The sequence below is a fragment of the Chenopodium quinoa genome, unplaced genomic scaffold, assembly GCF_001683475.1.
Source record: "Chenopodium quinoa cultivar QQ74 unplaced genomic scaffold, ASM168347v1, whole genome shotgun sequence".
Lineage (NCBI taxonomy): Eukaryota > Viridiplantae > Streptophyta > Magnoliopsida > Caryophyllales > Amaranthaceae > Chenopodium > Chenopodium quinoa.
In genome coordinates, this window is record NW_018742861.1 from 723,040 (window position 1) to 745,481 (window position 22,442).

Consider the following 22,442-nt stretch of genomic DNA (forward strand, 5'->3'; position numbering starts at 1 on the left):
TTGGAACTAAACATTTGGAAAATGATTAAATCCCACTAATGATAAATCATGACTTCTATGGATTTGTTGTGATGAAATTTATCTTAAATGTTATGCTCCATGGTCATGATTAGAAAGTATGAGTATATTTGTAATTGTAGTGTAAGAGAATAAATTTGTTTTCCTATAATGGGAATGTTGCAATATCTTTGAAATTTCTTATTTTCCTATAGAGTTACACATTGCAATATCAAAGAAATGGAGGAAGCATATAAGATATTAAGGAATTAATAGGTGAATTGGAACTAAACATTTGGAAAATGATTAAATCCCACTAATGATAAATCATGACTTCTATGGATTTGTGGTGATGAAATTTATCTTAAATGTTATGCTCCATGGTCATGATTATAGGCTATTTTTTACTGTTTACATATTATACATACGTTGATACATGTATATTTACATTACATGCGTCATATGTGAGCAATGTATTCACTACTAGAAAATAGCTTATCTACGAGTTTTCCTGTTGCAAATGAGCTTAATTTGGTCGTAAAAGGGCTTTTATAACGAGAAACTCATGGTCATCCGTTGTCGCTATAGGCTTGGTTGTGAAAAGTTGACAACTAGTTTAGAAGACTCGTCGTAATTAAGTTTTTGTGACCAGGTACAAAACTTGTCGTCATTGTACACATTCACGATTAGATTACTTGTCGTAATTATTGTTTCTGATAATTTAATGTTAATTACTTACGACGAATAAATTTTATAATTACGACCAGATTTCTTGTCATTTTCCTCATCGACAACACAAGATCACCCCTTTGTTGTTACAATTTTAACATCCACTTTTGTGGTCGCATTTTTTTATATATAAATTTTAAGGAAATTTTGATTTTTAACACCTTAACAAAATACAAAAATGGTTTTTAACACTACAAAAAAAAATTTATTTTAACACCGTAAAATGTTCACCAAATTGGATATTACCATCACTTTCCAATTTCCATCAAAATATCCGTTAAGTGGGGTCCATTGTGCCAGGTGTTGCTATATTATTAGTTTAAAAAAAAAGAAAAATTAAAAATTAAAAAAAAAACAAAAAACAAAAACCCTAAAACTAACCTAGCCACCCCAGCCCCGCGGCGCCACCAAAACCCCACCAATACCCCCCCGTTTCCAAGTCAAAGCCATCGAAAAACCCCCTCCTTCCCTTTTCCCCTCCCAGAAACCAAGCATCACACCCCAACTTCCACAATTTTGGGCCGTTCAATTTTTAAATAACCACAAAACGGCCACTTACGGTTGAAATCGACCGTTTTATGGTCGGAATCAACCATTTCTGCTCTAATTCGGCCGATTTCGACCACTTGCAGCCGTTTTCGGTGGCCATTTTTATGGGGTCGTGGGCTTTGGGGGAGGGCTGCCGGCTATGTTACATGGACTCGGCTATGTTACATGGTCTCGGCTACGTCCGTGTCCGAGTGTCCAATTCGTCAATTTCCAAAATTTTAGGACACAGGGACTTTGTCTTATATATAGACACGGGTGTGGGGACACGACACTTTCATTTTGTGAAAAAAAAATATTATAAGTAAAAAAAGTGAAGAGGTTGAGTGGTTAAAAAACTAATAAATATAGTCACTAGTCAGTAACTACAACTTTCTATCAAATCAAAATATTAAAAGTAAAAAAAGAGGTTGAGTGGTTAAAAAATAAAATACAACCAAAATAAAGAGCATCACACAGCTGTCCACCCTTTTGCTTTATCAATACAGCTGTCCCACACTCCCACTTACCACAAAACCTCATTCTTATCACTTTATCAGCCCTCACTCCTCAGTCTTTCGCTCTCTTCTTTCACTCTCTATTTCTTCATCATGCATTCATGTGGTTGCTACACGTCGGCAACAATAGAGTCCCACAAAACTCCCACGAATTCAAGCTGTTTTTTGGGTTTAAGTTGTCTATCGGTCGAAAATGTGGAGTTTTTATACTATGGTTTTTCCCCTTCCCCCCTCTCAGAAGTGTCCGAGTTCAAATACCCGAATATGGCATGAATTTCGTGTTCGTGTCCGTATCGTGTCGTGTCGACACGGACACTTCGGGATTTCAGCCGAGTCCGGTGAACATAGGCTGCTGGTTTTGGGGAGAGGAAAAGGAAGGGAAGGGATTTCCCAGTGTCTAGGGCTGGAAATGGGGCTGTTAAGGGGACGGAGCGGTGGAGCTTGACGGTGGGGGTGGGGTGGCTGGGGTAGTTTTAGTTTTTTTGTTTTTTAAATTTTGGACCAGTTATATGCTGACACGTAGGTATGGTGAGCTCTTCTAAGGGATTCTATCCATGAATCAGTTATGTGGCGGTAAAAGCCAATTTTTAAAATTTTTTGGTGGTGTTATTTTTTTATTTTTATTTTTATTTTTTATGGTGTTAAACTAAAATTGGAATTTTTCAAAAGTATTGATCTAACTAAAATTAGTGGATTTGATCAATCGACAAATTAGAAGATTCAATGAGCATGTTGATCATTGTCTAGCCTTCAAAAGTTGTTCCAATAATATCTATTATCTCCTGCAATTCATTGAAACCCATGTAATATTTAGGATGGACAATCAAACATTGTATAACTATTAAAATGACAACTAATGTTTTAATGATTTTTATGCACTTGATCGAAGACTATAAAGCATGCATGTATTGTTATAACATATAGATAATGATGGAAGAAACCTGACATGAAACAGTATTAGTAAAATATTTAGCATGTCATGTACGAAGTATTAATCTTTTTTTATCAAAGTGCACATAACATAAACAAAGTCGATGCAACTTTTTATATTAGTACTATTTATCACTTCAAGTTTCAAGTTCAAAAAGAAAAACAACAATAGATAAGTATAGACAAAAAGGTTAAAAAAAAGGCATGGAATGTGGTATATAGGGAAATCTGACAAAATATTGATAAAAAGGCAAAAAACTTAACCTCACATGCTAATAAAATTTAGAACAGAGTAGCTAACAAAGTCCCACAAAATTAAAGACAAAAACAGTATCACACCTAAAGTCAAATTTGTTCAATTACGAAATCTAGTTACTGTTGAATGGCATAATTTGGCATGGTTCAATCATATTTTGCAGATAATAGAAGATGAGAAGAAAAATGTATTCCCTTTGTCCCATAACGTAGCTCCTGTTTGTGTTTTTTCACGAAATTTAAGAAATAGGAAGAGAAAGTATATGAGTACATTAATAATAGGAAAATTTGCAAATTGCAGCAATTTAACGTTCGTATTTTGCAAATTGCAGCCATTTAAATTTTTTTTTTTTTGCAAATTACTGCCCAAAAGTTCATATAAATTGTAAATTGCAACCCGATTCAACTTTTTCATCGGTTTACAAGTTAGAAAAATCTTCGATTATGGTTTTAGAGGCCATTTTAGCCCTTAGGGGTCCGAATTGAGCTCGGAATCAACAAAAAAAATAACGCGTCTATCTTGTTTTGCGTAACAGAAATGTACCGATTTGTGGAAAACTGTAAATATGAGACACTTACGTTATTTTTTTTTTGCTAATTCCAAGCTCAATTCGGGCTCCTAAGGGCTAAAATGACCCCTAAAACCTTAACCGAAGATTTTTTAACATGTAAACCGATGAAAAAATTAAATCAGGCTGCAATTTACAATTTATACGAACTTTTGGGCTGCAATTTGCAAAAAAAAAATTTAAATGGCTGCAATTTGCAAAATATGAATTTTAAATAGCTGCAATTTTCAAAAGTGCAATTATAGACAAAAGTTAGAGAGAGAAAGTGGAAAAAAGTACATGGCATGTGCAATATTCAAGGGTAATTTAGGAAGTACAATAAATATAGTTAAAGAAGTGAGGGTATAATAGCCTTTACATACTATCTTAAAATAGAAACAGGAATTTGGTGAATTATTAAAATGTATGATTAGATTGTAAGACCCACTATATGGGATCACTCATACTTCGTATAAAAGTATGGCCTACATATAAATTACATAGAACGAAACAGAACAACTCTCTTACTTTACTACATAATAACATATAGAGAAGACAAGTAAAAGTTAAGCTCTAAAGACATTCATCCAATTTTGCTTATTTTGAAGGTATGTAGATACCTATTCTTGTTATAAAACATAATTTTTCTTAAAAGACGTCATATCACATATACTCGGTTCCTACTAATATTTTATTCTTTGTTCTTCCCACTACAAAACATAATTGGTTGAATTAAGTCAAAATTATACTCTCTCCGTCCCCTTTTGATAGTCCCTTATGGTCAAATTTTAGTCCCAAAATATTCACCCCATTTGCCTTTTTTGTAACAACTATTAATATTAATTTTTTACCAAAATTCCCTCTAATTTGCAATAATATTTGTGCAAATTTAACTTTCTCATGTAAATTTTGTTTTCCCTTGTACTTTTATCACTTTCTCTCTCTATTTTTTTACATACCCAATGTCAATTTACTTTTTCAATGTACTTTAACTATTTTTTCTTGTGTTTATTAATTCCCGTGAAAAATGTCCATAAGGGACTATCAAAAGGGGACGGAGGGAGTATTTAACAAAGGAAGTAATTTTTGGTTTCCTCAAACCTTTATTTTATTCAATTTTACTTTCTTTTCTAAAATTCTCACTATAAAAACCCCAATCTCCCATCTCTACTGCTAATTTCTAAAACAAAACCCAAAACAATGATAAATTTGACTAACTCATTATATACTCTAGATTATATCGCCCAAAAAAAGCAGTTAAACCCATATAAAAAATCAAATCTGAGAAATGAAAACAGAAAAATAAATAAAAAATTAAACCCACATAAAGATGATTAAAAGAAAATAAATGAAAAATTAGGCTTACCTCTACAGATTTTTACACGACAATCGCAATTCAACACTTAGGAACTTGGAACAATTGATCAAATTATATCCAAAATTTGTACCTTTGGAGTATAAATCTACTAAAATACTAAACAAATTTAAGATAAGTAAGGAAAATACAATCTCAACAAGTAGAATCACTTTTGACTACTATCATACTTTGAAGAGAGAGAATGAAAAAGTGACGATGATGTAATGACAAAGGAAACAAAGGGTTTCCTAACTTTTCTTTACATTTTCAACTTTTATTTTTATTTTTAATCGAAGTTGTATTGTCATTTCAGGCATTTAGTTAAAAAAAAATAAAGTTTTATTTAATAAACACAACCACTAACTAGCTGTACTTTATTTTGATATGGTTGTAATTGTTATTGCAAACCCGGGAAGAATCCCGCCAATCCCGCCTTACTTTTGGCAAAATTTTGGTATTTTTGGCGACGAGTATATTGACAAAGTACAACGATATTTCCAAATGGTCATAAATAACTATACTATTCACGACCAATTAATAAACTCGACATTGATACTGATTTATTGTGACGAAAAACTTGATGGTTGTGAATTTTGGATGTAAATAGACCTTTTTCCAGTAGTGATTATTTTTAGTGTGCAAGTATCTCTTGTATTTTGTCCTGCTTGTATATGTGTGTGCCCGTAATCATAAGCTTATGCATCTCAACAACTTTTTTCAAAAAATTCATCTAACAATTGCACAAACCCCTTCTCTTCAATTTATAAGAGATTTATGCGGTAAAACCTGTGTTTTTTTTTAGTTCCAAAGCACTTCTGCATGAGTAAACGCTGTTTTGTTTTTTCAAGTCAAATTTAGTCAGGATATAATTTCATGCTAGTACAAATCAGGTGAAGTGTGTAGGGCCTAGATTACTGGTTGTTAAATAGATCAAAAGTCCATTTAGAATAAAATTATCATAGATATTGATATGCTTTATAATGTAATTTAATGGACTTAAATCAAGTCCTTGAGCTATGTAAAGTATCAATAATGGATTTTCAGCCATTTATTCCGACTTTTGAGAAACGTCATTCCATAGTTTATGTTATTAACTCTCTCCATGATATTCTATATTAAACTTTAAACTCATATGATGTCTGCTACAGATTTTGAGAACTTATATTTTCTGCATATAACAAGTTAGATATGCTCAAGTGTATTGTAAAAGAATTACTTCTAGAATTTAATGATGAAGCGGAATTTTCTAATCTGTCATTTCTGGCTGCAAAGGCCTCAGAGTGCTAATATTCGTTGATTTCATGTATGTTTATTTATTTATTTGTTTATATTAATAGTGTCAAGGGGTGGGGCATTTGAGTAAGCTATGTGAAGTTTATAATACAAAGTAATGTATCTGATGGAGATCCACGTTATCTATGGCTTTCCATGCCAGTTAATATTATGTTCTGTAATCTTGCTCGAAGAACGCCTTGTAGCTGATTAATTTACTTTTTTGTAGCATAGTTTGAAATGTCTGTATCTGGAACACACCTCCACACTCTCATATTTCCGTCTTGATGTGTTATTTAAATCATGCAGACCATAGACACAAGGATCAAGCTTGCTCATGCCCTTGCAAGACAGTGGTTTGGGGTATATATAACTCCTGAGACACCAAATGATGGTAGGTAGCTTAGATATAAAATCATTAGTCTGCTTAAATGGGTCCTTATTTTTGGCATGTTTTTTGTTGTGCTGGCAGAGTGGTTGGTTGAGGGCCTTGCTGGTTTCCTAACTGATACATATATTAAAGAATTTCTGGGAAATAATGAAGCACGCTACAGACGGTATAAGGTTAGTGCTACTGTAGAACTCTTTATTTTGGTTTTCATCTCTGTTTCACACTTCCACCAGAGTATTTATATTCTAATCAAATTATGGAGTTTATATTTTTTTGTGGATAACATCTACTCCATTTCTGTATTTGGAGTTCTGCTAGTCTCTCTAAGAGTTATTTGGTGGACCTTGAGACCGTCTAGAAGCTGAGTACAATGATAGCTTAAATGTTTTTTCAGCATTCATCATATTTATCTGTCAGGTATATCTGTATTAAAGCTACATATGCCTGCTTATTGATGTGAAGTTTGGTACTTTTCTGTAAATACAGGCAAATTGTGCTGTTTGCAAGGCTGATGATAGTGGGGCAACAACTTTGAGTCCCTCTAGCTCTCCGAAAGATCTTTATGGTACCCAGTCAGTTGGTCTTTATGGAAGAATTCGTTCATGGAAATCTGTAAGTGAGCTTAATAGTTTATACGTGTACCTGATTAGATTGGACCTATTAGGTTATTTTGCATATATGCTGTTGTACATTTCTTATGTAAATTATTTATATATTTTTTGTTAATAGGTGGCTATCCTCCAAATGTTGGAAAAGCAGATGGGTCCAGATTTGTTTAAAGGGGTAAGACACTGCTCTTATATGTCTATGGGTCTTCTGGTATTCTATATCTGGATGTTATTATAGATCTTAGCCCCAGTTTTGAACAACCTATTCCAGCAGTGTAATAGTTTCTGGTCTATATACTGACTGTTGAAGCAATGCATGTTTGCTCTTTTTTTGATTTGTTATGTTGCTGTTACTATTGCATGTATGGACTTGTGTTCTATGAGGTCACATGTCACAGATGAAGTGGCTGCCACTGCATCTTGTAGATTGCTGGTCTGGAACAATCTTTCTGAAGAGTATTATATTGCCATGTTGTGGTCAGTCTTCCGTAAGTTATTAGTTTAGAAACAGGGACTGGTAGTCTAATAATTGCTCCGAGCACTAAGTTAGCTAATAAATCCAGCCCATCCATTTAGGCCCAAATCACAATGATTTGTCGGAGAATTTTTGTTTTCATATCCTTATGCTTAGTACTAATTACATACATACTAAAAAAAATACATGGAAATGATTTTAGTTCTTTTATATCTGTTCTCCGAATTATTTAAAGAGTTAACTTTAGGTCTTATTTTTTCTGAATTTTTAAGTGTTACCTTTACTTTATAGTTCCAACATTCCATTCTTTTTGAATAACATTAAGACCTGTCAAATAAGACCCAAAGCCCAAAGTAAATTAGCCCTAACTGACTCTAACACCTGACTTACATGTCAAATAAGACCCAAAACCAAAGGTATAAATTTGACGTAATTCAGTTACATGTTTTCCAGCAAAACAATGAGTAAATTCCAAAATTTCATTCCTTTACTTTATCTTATTAGTTCAGACATTAGTTCTTAAATGATTTATTGCTAACTCCCTAGAGCTTGGTCTAATTTTGCTTTACAATTGCAGATTTTGCGAACTATTGTTTCCCGTGCTCAGGATGCTACTCGTTCACTGAGGACGCTTAGTACGAAGGAGGTATTGTGCATTACTGTTCTTAAGCATAGTCATCACCTATCCACTAGATACTTGAGTTGTCTAGCTCATCTTTTGTGATGAAATATGACTTATGTTTTTTATTATTTAGTTATATTGTGCTTTACTTTGCTTTCACCTTTCATGGTCATTGATGTTATTTTCAAATGCAAGATGATTATAATTGTGTTTGCAGTTCCGGCATTTTGCCAATAAGGTTGGTAATCTTGAACGTCCCTTTCTTAAAGAATTTTTTCATCGTTGGGTGGAGACTTGCGGCTGCCCTATCTTAAGGTATATATGTGATTTCCCTATAAAATTTTATATCGATAAGTTTTCTTATTCTCCTAACAATTAGTGTTTTCATGCTTGTTTTAATTCTTTCTAAGCCACAATTTTTTATTTTTTATTTTATTTATTAATTTATTTTTTATCTAGGATGGGGTTTTCTTACAATAAACGCAAGAATTTGGTTGAATTGGCTGCTTTTCGTGAGTGCACAGCTACTCCAAGTGCAATTACTGCTAATACAAACAGTAACATGGATTCTGAAAATCGGGAAGGCGATAATGGCTGGCCTGGCATGATGACGATTAAGGTTCACGAACTTGATGGTACACATGACCATCTCTTACCTATGGCTGGTGATGCTTGGCAGCTTTTAGAAATTAAGTGTCATTCCAGGCTTGCTGCTAAACGTCTCCAAAAGCCAAAGAAGGGTTCCAAACCTGATGGCTCTGATGACAATGGTGATACCGTTACCACTGTGGACATACGCTCTGGGTACTATATATACTAATTTCTGCTAAGGTGGCAAGATTACCGGTCATCATTTTTGTCTGACTATAATTATGCTTCTTGCAGGACAGATTCTCCCTTGTTGTGGGTCAGAGCAGATCCGGAGATGGAATATTTAGCTGAAATTCACTTCAACCAGCCTCTACAGTTGTGGGTAAGAATTATAATACCTCTTTAATAAGTAACTTTGTTAAATTCTTTTGAGTCAGTTGCTTAGGGTTTTTGTCCATGACATGATGTGAATAACTTACTGAAGTTGGTGCAAAAGTCAGCAACCCTTGTCTGCATGCAATTTGTTATTGAGGTTTTTTGTTTTTTGTTTTTTTTTTTTTTTTTTTTTTTTTAATATTATTATTATTTAAAATAATTAAAATCTATTTTCATGTACCAATAGCTGAATAAATTAGTTGTGATATCTTAAGCAAGCCTTAAGGATAATCAATTTTTCTCATGGAGTTGCATTGGAATGATCAAGCTACTCAATCCTTCCATTTATGGTGTTTGAAAATGTAGGCTGATACTCTATGTACGGCTTATATATATCGGTCCCTAAGTTATGAAACATATCTCTTTTGAGTCATATGGGGACGTTACCTATTTTTCAATAGGGTTGATAAAGATTGGGCTGATGCTACATACTAATGTGCTGATATAAAAATTCATACTGTGAGAATTGGGCTCATATACACAACTGCAATCAGGATCAAATTTACAAATTGAATCTCTGGCTTGGATGATGAGATAGACACCTAATTGTAGAATTCAAGAAATTCAGAGCCCTCACTTGTTTTGCTTTAGAAACAGTTCCAATGGATGAAAAGATTCAGGGGCGTTTGGTACGAGGTATTCAGGGAAGGGTAAAGATAGGGGAATTAACACACTTGATTCCCTTTTCTGTTGTTTGTGGCTTGAGTGTTTATTCCCGTACCCTTTTTGAATACTCCTACCAAATGTCCCTGAAACTTTTTACCCACAGGAAATGTTTATATTGCAAAACGAGTTGGCTGCTACAATCTTTTGTCTAGTGAGGAAAAATTGATTTGACAACTAACAAAGTGACAAGTATTTGCATGACATTTGGGAAAAAGAAACACTCCCTCTGTTCTTGATAAGTTTTTCTTTTCTTTTTTTTTTTCCCTCTCTTTTGAAAGACTGTTCCTTTTAAGTTTGATATTCTTAAAGTATTCATCGAGAGGAATTAAACAAAATCCCACTTGACTATGTTTTTTTCCTTACATATTGGAAATAATTTAGAAGATTCTATTAAGTTGTGATTGTGTCAAGATTCCAAATGGAAAATACATTTAGGAACAAGGAGTACTTAATAAGTATTTGCATGAAAATGAAAAAAAAAAAACACATCCGAGAAGTTTTAAAATAAAAATATAGCTAAAATTAATAGAACTGCTCTAAGGACTAGAGGTAACATATGATGCCTAAAATACTCTCTTGATATTACCATAATTGGTAGAGAGATCTAATTGCTTTTGTAAACAGTGATATTATTTTGGATTGGTGGATAGTCTCCTATTTTTCATTTCAAAAGCCTTGTTTTCAATACGTTGTAACAATCACTTGTATTTGTGATAAATGAACAAATATTAAGAACTGAGACAAAGGACAAGTTGTCCTCGTGATAGCAAAAAAAAAAAAAAAAAAAAAAAAAAAGTAATCCAAATTCTGTTGGATATTCCCCTATTTTTGTAATTTTTAAATCCCGCACTGCCTTTGCTGCAAATAAGCTATTCTTCACAACTATTAAAGTTTTATTGAAAATTCGTGCATTCTGCTCTATTCGCAAACACTAAATTGTCTTAAAATCACTTTGCCACATTTTCTCCTTTGCCTTTCCATAGTCCATGTTACAGACTTGCAGTAGATCTATGGGATGCCTCTAAATATTGTTAGCCATCTCACGATTACTGACGAAGGAAGAGGTGTGGGCTCGTCTCATTATTAGCATGACACAAGTTCACAGCAGTACAGCACACACTCATATGGCGAAGTTGCCATTGGAGCTCTTCTTTGCAGTATATCATTTGTGTTGATTCTCCCTAACGCCAACGTCCTCACAAATGCCGTCACCTTAATAGGACCTTTGGCCTTCCTGATAAATTAATGGGCCGGGAAAGTGTGGGGGGTGTTCCTTGCCGGTTAAGAAAGGCAGGCCAAAAAAAGAATTTAAAGATAAGGTGCTTGATGTATCCCCCAACCCAATCATTTCCAAGAATCCTCTTCCTCAGAAAATGGAGGTGTTAATTATATAATGGAGGACAATATATATATATATTTTTTAATGTTATTGATGGGTTGTCTTGGGAATGAAGCTTTTGCATGAGAGGTGACTAGGAGAGTGCGACATAGCACATACATAATGGTATATTAAAATATATTGGTATAGATGCCTTCAAGCCTGATCTGTCTGACATAATATTTAATATCCTTGTAGATTAATCAGTTAGAGAAGGACAGAGATGTTGTTGCTCAAGCTCAAGCAATTGCAACACTGGAGGAGCTATCAAATATCCCCTTCCCTGTTGTCAACGCTCTGAATAATTTTATTGCTGATTCAAAGGTCAGCAGGAATCTTGTTGCTCTTATATCTTTGCTTCAATTATAGTTTTATGAAAGTCATCTTTAGCTTTCTTTTATCTTGAAGGTCTTCTGGAGAGTCCGGATTGAAGCGGCGTTTGCACTGGCAAAAGTTGCATCAGAGGTATATTTAGCCTTTCTCTCTTCACCATAATAAACCGATGTCCTTGGGGGAGTTCAGATGGAGGCCAAAAGTCTTTTCATTCTCTTGTCCATATTATTTCAGTTCTGAAGTAGAATTTGGCCTGTGCATTCCATGTATTTTCTAACATAGCCTTGCGTGAAACCAATATTATTATTGCTGATAAGTTTATGTGCCTGGAGTCATTTGTGTGAAATTTGTTTAACCTGTTGTATCCTTGTTATTTTTTGTACTTCAATATTTACTTTCTCCTTAGATAGGTTGACTTGTTTGATGGGTTTTAGGTCATGCAAGAACCATACGTGGAAGACACTCCCCAAATTAGGGATCTATCTGATTAATAACAAGATTGGAGCTTCTGACACACACAAAAAAAACATTGGTGGGACTTTGTTCAGAATATGAGCAAAGGCTGAATTATCAATGCCATTTATCTCATTTCATAATATCCACTTTATACAATTTCATATACAGTCAAATATATACTTCCTCCATTTCTTTTTAGTTGACACGTTTCTTTAGTCATTTGCCAATGCACATATTCAACCGTTAGTATCTTTAATTATTGTAAGCAAAAATATAAAAAGTTGATATTTTGAAAATATATAACGTGACGAATCTAACTAGACCCTACATGACTATATTTTCCATTACGTATAAATCACAAAACACGGTCAAAGGGAATTGTGTGAATATTATTAAAGCCAAAATGTGTCAAAACGGAGGTAGTAATATATTTGTGTTTAGAGATGTGCCTTGAGACTCTGGGTTCACTACAGTACATATTATGGGACGAAGGGATTAACTTCGTTATGGAGTGGAGCTTTGGTAATGGTGGTGGCAAGAGGCTATGGTAGTGAGGTTTTTTTTTTGTTTTTTGTTTTTGTTTTTTCCCCGTGTGTGTTGTGTGTGTGTAAACACAAATTTTAAATATGCAAAATATAGATTTAAAATAAATGAAACAAAGTGTTGATTTTATTAATATGATAATATTGGGTACAATCTCTAATTTTGTCCTCTGATTCGATCTCCACTTTGACTTTGACGTAATTCACGAATTGACTTGATTCTCGAACGAGGACCGTCGGGGCTTGATCTTGATCGAAGATTTGATGCAACACTTTGACTTATTGTTGATGTAGACCTTTGACTTGTTGTTGATGTAAACCTTTAACTTGAATTCTTGATTGAGGGCCGTCGAGGCTTGATCTCTTCCACGGGTGATCTTCTAGAGTAGATTGGCACGTCGAATGCTTGTTGTTCTTCTTCTAGGTTTTGAGAGGATTTCTTTGAAGAAGTTTAGAGTATTTGATGAGTTGTTTTCTTTGGAGAGGTTTGAGTAAATGAGAGGCTTTCTCTGTATTTTAATCTCCTTGTTATTTTGATCTCCTTGTTTACTCTAGGTTTTTCTCTCTGTATATTGATTCTCTGAATGTCCTGTTTTCCTCTCTCTCAAATGAATTAGAGAGCCTCTATTTATAGAGTGAGACACCCTAGGGTTAGTTAGGGTTTGATATATACTGGGCTTTTAAGGTAATCATGACTCATTTACAATAGTTTAACCCATTTTAATAGGTTTTTGCTATTAAATGAACAATTTAATTAAAACAATTAAAATGGGCTAATTTGACTGATTTCACCTAAAATAATTAAATTTAATTAATTGTCAAATGAACCTGAGTCAATATTTTGACTTTTGACCAGTACAATATCCAAAGTGGCACTTATATAATTTTTTCGTGCCTACAATGTGTACTCTTTTATATAGACTATAGCTGTATGATTTATGAATCTTTCCCAAAACTTCATATAATCTTAAAAGTATGTGGAGAAAATTTTGTGTAATTGATATTTGTGTCAGCAATGTATGTTGTGCTTAGTACTTTGTTTTTATTTAGCATTAGTTTTGATGAAGTTTTCTCATAAATGAATTACTAGAGAAGAGTACAAGAACTAATGACAAATTCTGGTATTGGAAATAATCAGATTACATATTAGTCCGTTATTAGTCATTCTTATTGTTATACCTATGAACCTTATGATATTCTGTAAGTCCGTGTCTTCTTATACTCAAAGCTCTCTCCTTGGCATCGTTTCATATTAAATGTTAAAAAATAAAATAAATAAATAAATAAAATAAAAAGGCTGTCCTGTTCAATATTCTCTAAACAGGGTAAGTCATGTTGTTGGCTTGCCTTTCCTTGTTCAATTACTTAGGATTGAAAATACTCTAAGATGCCGACCCTGATTAAGTGGTCTTTTCCTGCTTAAGTTTGTGAAAACCAGCTCACAGTGACTCCATTTTTCTACCTGCACCATAATTCTGTTGTAGGCTGATTATTTTATAACAAAATTATATTATTATTTATTTTCATTCACAATTGATCTTCAGTTTGTTTACCTTTTGGTTTTAGGAGACTGGTTGGGCTGGTATGCTTAATCTTGTTAAATTCTACAAAGCTAAAAGATTTGATCCTTCAATTGGATTGCCCAAGTAAGCTTTCTGCATTAGCAGATAATTATTTCAGTTTCATTGTGTTTTGTCACAAATTTGCTACTAACTCTAGTTGAATATTTTTTGTGCCAGGCCTAATGACTTCCATGATTTTTCTGAGTATTTTGTTCTTGAGGTAATGCTATGAGGTAGGATTTGTATCAAAATCCAATGTTTGTTTGGCTTCCAACATTTTTTTAATAATTGATGGTCTGAGATGAGGTTTCCCTTTCTCATTCCGTTTGTCTTTCTGTAGTCAAGAACTTTCCATGTCTCTATCTCTCTCCATTGATTTGTTGTCAAGATTCAGGAATTGTCGTACTAAATGTAGTAATTTGGATGTGTGTAGTAATGACCAGACGAGCTAATATGCCACCACTTGACTTGACAAGCTAAAGTGGTGGCATGTTAGCTAGTCTGGTCAGTGCTGAACTGTTGTTACAAATATCTCATATGCAAAAATGTTATATTGCATGTGCATTATATTATGAAATGTGAAACTGCTAGCAAAAACTCCTACATTGAGGTTAATCAAAAAAATTTGGTTTGTGGCAAATAACTAACTAGATTGCCGAGCTCATCTACCACAAGTCTACAATGCAATAACAGTATATGGTGTTGTGTGCATTGTAGGTAATTGAAAGTTTACAGGTATGTTTTGCAGAAAATTAGGTATGAAGGTATATGTGAGTTTGCTAATGTACTGAGATACTGTCAATTATTGTACTGTGATATTAATTCTGAATCCTTATTTTGAAATTGACATTTATAGATTTCCAAATTCACCAAGATATTTGTGATATGCTTTTGAAGCTATGTGGGCTTGTTTATCACTTAATTTTATAATTTATCTATTTAATTACCTTAGGGTCACCTCACTTACCAGTTGTTGCTGCTGATTGTAGCATCAAATAAGTTAGTTGGCCTTTGACCTGTTATGAGTTGTCGCCATCATTAAGTATGGGTCTTGGTTTTGTGTGTTTGTCTAGGCCATTCCACATGCTGTAGCTACTGTGAGAACTGGTGATAAAAAAAGCCCGAGAGAAGCTGTGGAGTTTGTCTTGCAAGTTCTAAAGGTAAATTTCTTTGTTGGTGCATCCTGTATGATGTTAATTACAGTACACACTTTAAATGGGTGTTTTCCTCTTGCTGCAAGGAAAGACCAACATTTCATTCATATATCTGTTGACGTTTTATCCCTTCACCCTGTTTTTGGTTTTTTTTTTTTAAAAAATGTTTTAATATTGTTACTTTTATCAAGTTTCCACCAATAATAAATTGTAAAATACTGATTGCCTATTGGTCAATAATCAATAGTAATTGTAATAGTCAGAAACATCACAATGAATAATCTTCACTTGATTTTTTTTTTTAAAATTTTTTTTTTCTTTTGCAAAATGACAATGTAGCAACTAGTGTGAGGAGGGAGTATTTGTAAAGGGATGTTTTGTGTGCTTTAAAGTCTTAATCTACTATATATCTTCTGTTCTCTAGTATTGGCAAAGCTTTTTGTGGACCTTTATCACATGTTCTAATATTATGGTATGAATGTTAGTATGGTGTTCAGTTTGGAGTGTTACTACTTGTAAATTCTTTTATATCGATTTTTTTATCATTTATTTATTTTTCATAAATAGTCTTTAAGTATTATTGCTCATTTAATCCTTGTGATATTAACTATTGTTATTACCATATCTTTTTCCCCCCTACTTACTATCGCCATTGAAACCATGGAAATGAGAGTGGGTTCCATAAGTGGGCCCTATGGTGGGTTATAGGAAAAGAATTTATTTGCATAAATGGAATAAAGTAAAAATAGGTAGATAAAAAAATAAAAATAAAAAGAACAACCATAAACGAAAAGTAGGAAGATGAAAAAGAGCAGAGGGAGTAAATGTTTGAGATCAAATATTGCTGGAATTTGCAATGGATCAACCCAACACTACTCCACCAATTCAAGTTTACTCAAGGAGACGCAAGAAGACAGGAGCAGGACAACAATAGCAGCAATTTGGGGAAGCAACAGAAAAGATTTCAGAGCAGCAAAAGAGGACAAAATTAATTATTATTCCACAAGTAATGTGGTAAATGAATGTGATTGTGTATAGCCACTTTGGCAGAATAGTACAACTTGTTTTAATTGCTAGGTTACATGAGGGAGAGGGGAATGTCTAGTATTTAAGGGAATGAAAGAATGAAAGAAGGTATGTGAGTTTTGATGTTCATCTAGTGTGGTTGTAGTAGTAGTGTAGCCTCCAAGCTTCCACCTTTATTGTAGTAGCAAGAGCAGTAGTTTGTAGCCGTTGCCTTCAAAATCAATCAAAAAGTCCTCAAGCTTCCTCTGTTTTTCTTGTGTGCACTGTTTGATTAATTCCTTGAGTCTTGAGTCTATTGCAGAATTGTGATCTTGTTAGTTTTGTTAAATCATAGAAGTAATTATGTTATTCTTTCAAGAATGTCTTGGACTACCTTGGGCTAACTCTTATGACAATTGATAGTATGTATAGATGATTGGAATGTTTCTTTTCTGAAGAAAAAGCATGGATGGGAGGTGGGTTGAGGGTTTGATTTGGACGTCTGTTTTTCTTAAAAAATTGTGTAGGTATTGACTCTATTGAGTTAGGGTAGCATATATGATATAGAATTAAATTTTTTTTAGCTAAAACAGAATATTCATTGAATCACTATATAGTAATTAAGGTAGTGTCAGAAACATAAATGTGTTTTTCCCTTAATTTCAAGTATTCATCTCTGTTACTCTAGAATCAATGCCCTAAGAAAAATTTCCATGTCCTGGGCTTTATATTACTCTTATATGTGCTTTCAGGAAAACGATTTCTCTGCCAATCCTGTGAACTGCTATATGGTGAAGTATGAGTTATCTTCTGACTCTTGATCTGTTTGGATTCTTTTGCAGTACAATGATAATAGTGGTAATCCTTACTCCGATGTATTTTGGTTGGCTGCTCTTGTTGAAGCAATTGGAGAACTTGAATTTGGACAACAGGTTTTGCTCCTTTTCTGCTGATCGCGTAATATATTTTTGTCTGCATGATGCTTCTCATAACTCTGGGCTTACAACTCTGGATTGTCTCTCTCTGCGTATTTCTCTGTTTCAAGGTCTAATGTATGTTCATTTTGTTTGAATTGTAGAACATAGCTTTTCTATCATCATTGCTCAAGCGGATTGACAGGCTGCTGCAATATGATAGGTGACTTATTTTCTGCTACTTATTCAATGTGTTGCTGTAATTATAAATTACCTGGACTTAATCTTTTAACTCTGCACTTGACATGTATCAGGCTGATGCCAAGCTATAATGGGATCCTGACTATTAGTTGCATTAGAGCAATAACGCAAATGGCATTGAAGCTTTCGGAATTCATTCCTCTTGTGAGTTGCTTGACATCTGTATTGTTATCTTTGTTTGTCTTCCTGCATTTCTTAGCTCTATTTGATGTTTCTTACTTGTTGCAGGATAGTATTTTAGAACTCATCAAACCATTTCAAGACTGCAAGGCAGTATGGCAAGTAAGAATTGAGGCTAGGAGAGCCCTTCTTGATATTGAGTTCTACTCTAAAGGCATAGATGCAGCATTGTTATTGTTCATCAAATTTCTGAAGGAAGAATCATCCTTAAGAGGTCTACATTTTCTTATTTTTTGTACAGGCGATTGATGCTTACCTGTTTTAATTAAAAGCAACCATTTTTTTACCTTTCTTTGACACTTCAATTATTGGAGTTCTCATATACTTTTCCAAGATGGATGAGTGGTTTGATTCAATTTTGTCGTACTAGATGTAAACCTCATTAGTGGAGGTTTTATTTTAAAACAAATCTGTGTTGGGATATAGAAGCTAGAGCTTTTAAGAATGAATGTCACTCTTGTGTTAGTTGCGTGATGCTAATGATGATTGAACATATCATTGAGGAAACTCCCATTGTTTTTCTTTCTAACTTATTGATGATGGATGAGCAGTATGATATGATTATTACAATTTTTGGTGAGAGAATTGTGGTTGATCCTTTTGTTAAGCTGCCCTGTGATTGAGTTTTGCATGTTTCTTGTGGGCTGTGCTTCATTGAACTTAACAATATGCTACATTTTTTTTTCCTGCTTCATATATGTTTTATGTTTCACATTATCAGGGCAGGCAAAGTTGGGTGTACATGTCATCCGGCTGAGCCAAATTAGTGCTGGGTCTGGATCTAGTGATGATGTCAGGAGCCAAACTCTTGTGGCCTTGCTTCGTTTGCTTGAAAGCCGTGTAGCATTCCGCAATGTCTTTCTTAGGCATCACTTGTTCTGCATTTTACAAGTTTTGTCCGGCAGGTGAGTTGGTTGGCAAATATACCTTATAGTTAAACATTCAAAATCATATATACGAGTAATGCTCTTGGGTAGAAAATAATACTTCTTTATTCAAGGAAAATACTTTTGTGACCCATTTGTTAGGCAGTATTAATGAAGGTAATGATAATGAGTTTTGATGTAATTTTGTAAGGAATATCCAGTGCCAAAGTCTGTAGTACTGCTGTGACTCCATCTTTGAACTTCTGCTTTTGTTTTTGAATTTTCAATTACTATCAGTGATGATAAAAATAAAAAAAGAATGATATAAATTGACATTTATGGGATAACAATCTTCACTATTTTCATTGACTTGACGAGACTCGCCTTGCAAAGTTACATATTAACACATCACCTTTACCACCTTTTATTACCGCTTTCCAATTGGCTTTAGAGGTTTTTTGATGATTGGAAATGCAGGCAGTTTAAGTTAGGACCTGAATTTATGAATTTGATGAATATATTTTGTTTTAAATAATTACAGGATGTTTGATGTTATGTGTTTAAATTTAGTCCGTTCAAAAAAAAAAAAAAAAAAAAATGTGTTTAAATTTAGTAGATTTTTTCTTCCTCTCCCCAAACCTTTGAAACCTTAATCCCCTGTCTCTTTCCTCTGCTCTTATCTATCTATTCTTCCTCACCCAAAAGAGCCAAAACCCCTAGATACTTTGATACCCTATCTATTCCACGAAACTGTCATTCACAAGGAAAATTACTGGTTCTTTGGTTTGTTCCTGCTTAAATGTTTGCACATGTAAGCTAACAGGAATTAATACTATTGGACTTGATACTCTCTTGAAGATCCTTTTAGGTACTCTACATCAGCTGTTACTGATACAATTTAAGTGTCTGCACTTGCTTTTCTCTGCATAGCATGATTTTATTCAATGTTTGTTTAGCTTAAAAAATCCCCCACGTTCCTGGTTCTGCACCATTGCGTTTTTTATGTTGATATTGATGCTGCTTGACTTGAAACAAGACTTCATGGAGCTTCTTTATAGAGTTTTTGTGAAAGACTTGGTTTGCAATTGACTGTCTTTTATTTGCGGGCTGGAAGGGGCTGGCTGGTCATTCACTAAACTTTTTTTTTTTTGAATAGTTTGTAACAGTTCCCTTCATTTTCAGGCGCCCAACTCTATATGTTATTCCCAGAGATCACATGCGTCAAACTGGCTATGCAGAGATTTGCAGTGAACAGAGGAATACTTTCCTAGCTTTTATCAATCAAATGAAGCCAGTGGAGCATCCTATTGAAATTCAGAGCCCTTTTCAGGATGGAAATATTGCTGAAGAAATGTGCAAAGATGTGGATGCCATTTCCAACAGTCAGGAGCAGAAAATGCCAGTTCCGGATGCAATAGATGTAGATACTATTTCCAATACTCAGGTGCATGTAGTACCTGCTTCAGATGCATTTGAAGATGCTCAGGAAGCTGTTCAAGATGCAGTTGCTGATTCCAATGTTCAGGTGCACATAATTCCAGCTCAGGAAGCTGTTCAGGATGCAGTTACTGATTCCAATGTTCAGGTGCACATAATTCCAGCTCAGGAAGCTGTTCAGGATGCAGTTACTGATTTCAATGTTCAGGTGCACATAATTCCAGCTCAGGAAGCTTTTCAAGATGCAGATACTGATTCCAATGTTCAGGTGCACATAATTCCATCTCAGGAAGCTGTTCAAGATGCAGTTACTGATTCCAATGTTCAGGTGCACTTTATTCCAGCTCAGGAAGCTGTTCAAGGTGCAGTTACTGATTCCAATGTTCAGATGCACATAATTCCAGCTCAAGAAGCTCCGAAGGAAGCAGAGACTCTCTCCAACAGTCAGATGCATATAGTGCAAGCTCAAGAAGTTTCCAGAGAGGCAGATGCTGTATCCATTAGTCAGGATCGAAAGACAGCGGTTTTTAAAATCAGGGTCAAACAAACAGCAAATTCTAACAAAAGTGAAAAAATTGACATTTTGACTCATGCCAAATCTCAGGCTGGTCATAATGAAATTCATCCGGTAGCTAGCAGCTCTGTTTCTGTTGATGCACCCCAGCAAAATATAACGGAAGCTGTTAGCAGAAGCAATCAAATCACAGAAGAAGTGAATTCATGCCAGGGTCGTGGGTCCCATGTGACAGCCAGTATTGGCAGCGCCAAGCTAGCTACAGAAGGTGATGAGGTTGGGAAAGAGCTTTTGTGCACTGCTGATTCCAGCGCCATTCCAGCACTACAACAGCTTGATGATTGCTTATCACCCAATTTTTCCAAAGATAATCTTCTACAGGCTGAGGTGCACAAACAAGAAGTACAACAGTCACTGTCAGTTGCAGCTGAAGAGGTTGATGTTTCACAGAGCACTGTAAATCCAGAATCGCATGGGAAAAAGAAATCAAAGAAGAAAGACAAGGAAAAGAAAAGAAAGCGGGGGGATGATCATAAGAGCCACCGAGATGATCCTGAATATTTGGAGAGGAAACGTCTAAAGAAAGAGAAGAAGAAGAAGGAAAAGGAGATGGCAAAATTGCTGAATGATGAAAGGAATGTTGTATCTTGTGATGGGCGCAGTAGATTAGAAAATGAGAAAAGATTGTTTAGTAATGACACAAAGGCTGTGTCAACTGAGTCTCTGGCTAAGAATGAAGCACCTGCAATGAACATGGAAAGTATTGAGCATAGACCTTTCGGTCAGGAGATACCCTTGGAGCCAACATTATCGAGAAGTAGGGACGAGTTTGAACACCAGAAGGACTCTGTTAGATTAAAACCAGACGAACCTAATGGACCAAAATTAGTCCTTAAGGCAAGCGACAGTAAATCTGGAGCACCTGGAGGAGGTGGTTCAGGCCACAAACTACGAATCAAGATAAAGACTCGAAAATAAAACCCCCGTACAAGGTTGTAATAACTACGAAACCTTGAATGTATGTTAAACTATCTTCAACAGCCGTTGCAAATGGTTTGTTCACGAGGGGACTGCCATATAGTGCATTTTTCTTTCTAGTGGTTTGTTCCCGTTCTAAATCAATGCTAGCAAAGTTCACTTATAATGTTAGTGACCTCTTTTTTTTATATATATAAATACATTTTTTACATCTTAATCTAGATAATAGTTTTTTGTTCAAAAGCTTCAAACTTGTCACTTTATTGTATACTCCGGAACTTCTACAGATGGGTAATTCCTAATTTCAACTTTTCAAGAGTTTTAAATGAGCTAAAAATGTTTTATCATGCAAATTTGGTAGATAAAATTAATAAATAACTGTGGACAACGTGTTATAGGTGTAAATGAATTTATTATACAAATTACACTTCCAAAGTAACTTCATATACGATCTTTTTTCTTTGTTCACATTCCTTCTCTTTCTTACCAACCCTTGTCATCGTGTAACCACAACCAAGCAAATGATTTATGCCAATATGACACAAGGAGAGTTGGTCACTCACTCCATATACGATCTTTAATCGTTACAGACTTCATCTTTGAAAAACCTAATGAGGATCCAATAATTTTCATGTTTTAACAATTGCAGTGACCAACATAATTCTTTTTGATGGTTGAATTTAAAGTTCATGATATTTTCTTTGATGATTTTTTTTTTTTACTAAATATATGGCTTCGTTGTTTAGTAGGCTTATTTATTTATTTATTATTACTTTTTGCTTGGGCCCCAAAATGTTTGAGACATCATTCTAATTCTTTCGGGTTCCCACATACCAAACTCTAGCTTTTAAACTAGGATTGGGATTATATACCATCTATGTTCTATTCCCAACAAAATAATACAAGGGGGTCAAGTATTAGGAGATTAGAATTAGAATAGGTG

The 22,442-nt window shown here is 34.3% G+C and overlaps 1 protein-coding gene across 2 annotated transcripts in view; it reads left to right on the forward strand.

The window, feature by feature from the left end:
• Positions 1–21,665, forward strand: part of LOC110726106 (transcription initiation factor TFIID subunit 2-like) — a 30,718-nt gene extending 9,053 nt beyond the window's left edge. The window contains exons 7-25 of one of the 2 annotated variants that reach the window (XM_021905567.1): positions 6,441–6,525; positions 6,604–6,695; positions 7,009–7,134; positions 7,252–7,305; positions 8,183–8,251; positions 8,445–8,542; positions 8,687–9,031; positions 9,113–9,200; positions 11,496–11,621; positions 11,706–11,762; positions 14,198–14,274; positions 14,368–14,410; positions 15,264–15,350; positions 17,192–17,281; positions 17,428–17,486; positions 17,578–17,668; positions 17,753–17,918; positions 18,426–18,609; positions 19,753–21,665. In XM_021905567.1, the coding sequence (XP_021761259.1) occupies positions 6,441–6,525; positions 6,604–6,695; positions 7,009–7,134; positions 7,252–7,305; positions 8,183–8,251; positions 8,445–8,542; positions 8,687–9,031; positions 9,113–9,200; positions 11,496–11,621; positions 11,706–11,762; positions 14,198–14,274; positions 14,368–14,410; positions 15,264–15,350; positions 17,192–17,281; positions 17,428–17,486; positions 17,578–17,668; positions 17,753–17,918; positions 18,426–18,609; positions 19,753–21,499 (3,684 nt within the window). In that variant the 3' untranslated portion in view covers positions 21,500–21,665. Of the gene's footprint in view, positions 1–6,440; positions 6,526–6,603; positions 6,696–7,008; positions 7,135–7,251; positions 7,306–8,182; positions 8,252–8,444; positions 8,543–8,686; positions 9,032–9,112; positions 9,201–11,495; positions 11,622–11,705; positions 11,763–14,194; positions 14,275–14,367; positions 14,411–15,263; positions 15,351–17,191; positions 17,282–17,427; positions 17,487–17,577; positions 17,669–17,752; positions 17,919–18,425; positions 18,610–19,752 lie in introns of both variants that reach the window. The other variant, XM_021905566.1, reaches the window with a different exon arrangement.
• Positions 21,666–22,442: the final 777 nt, after the last annotated feature.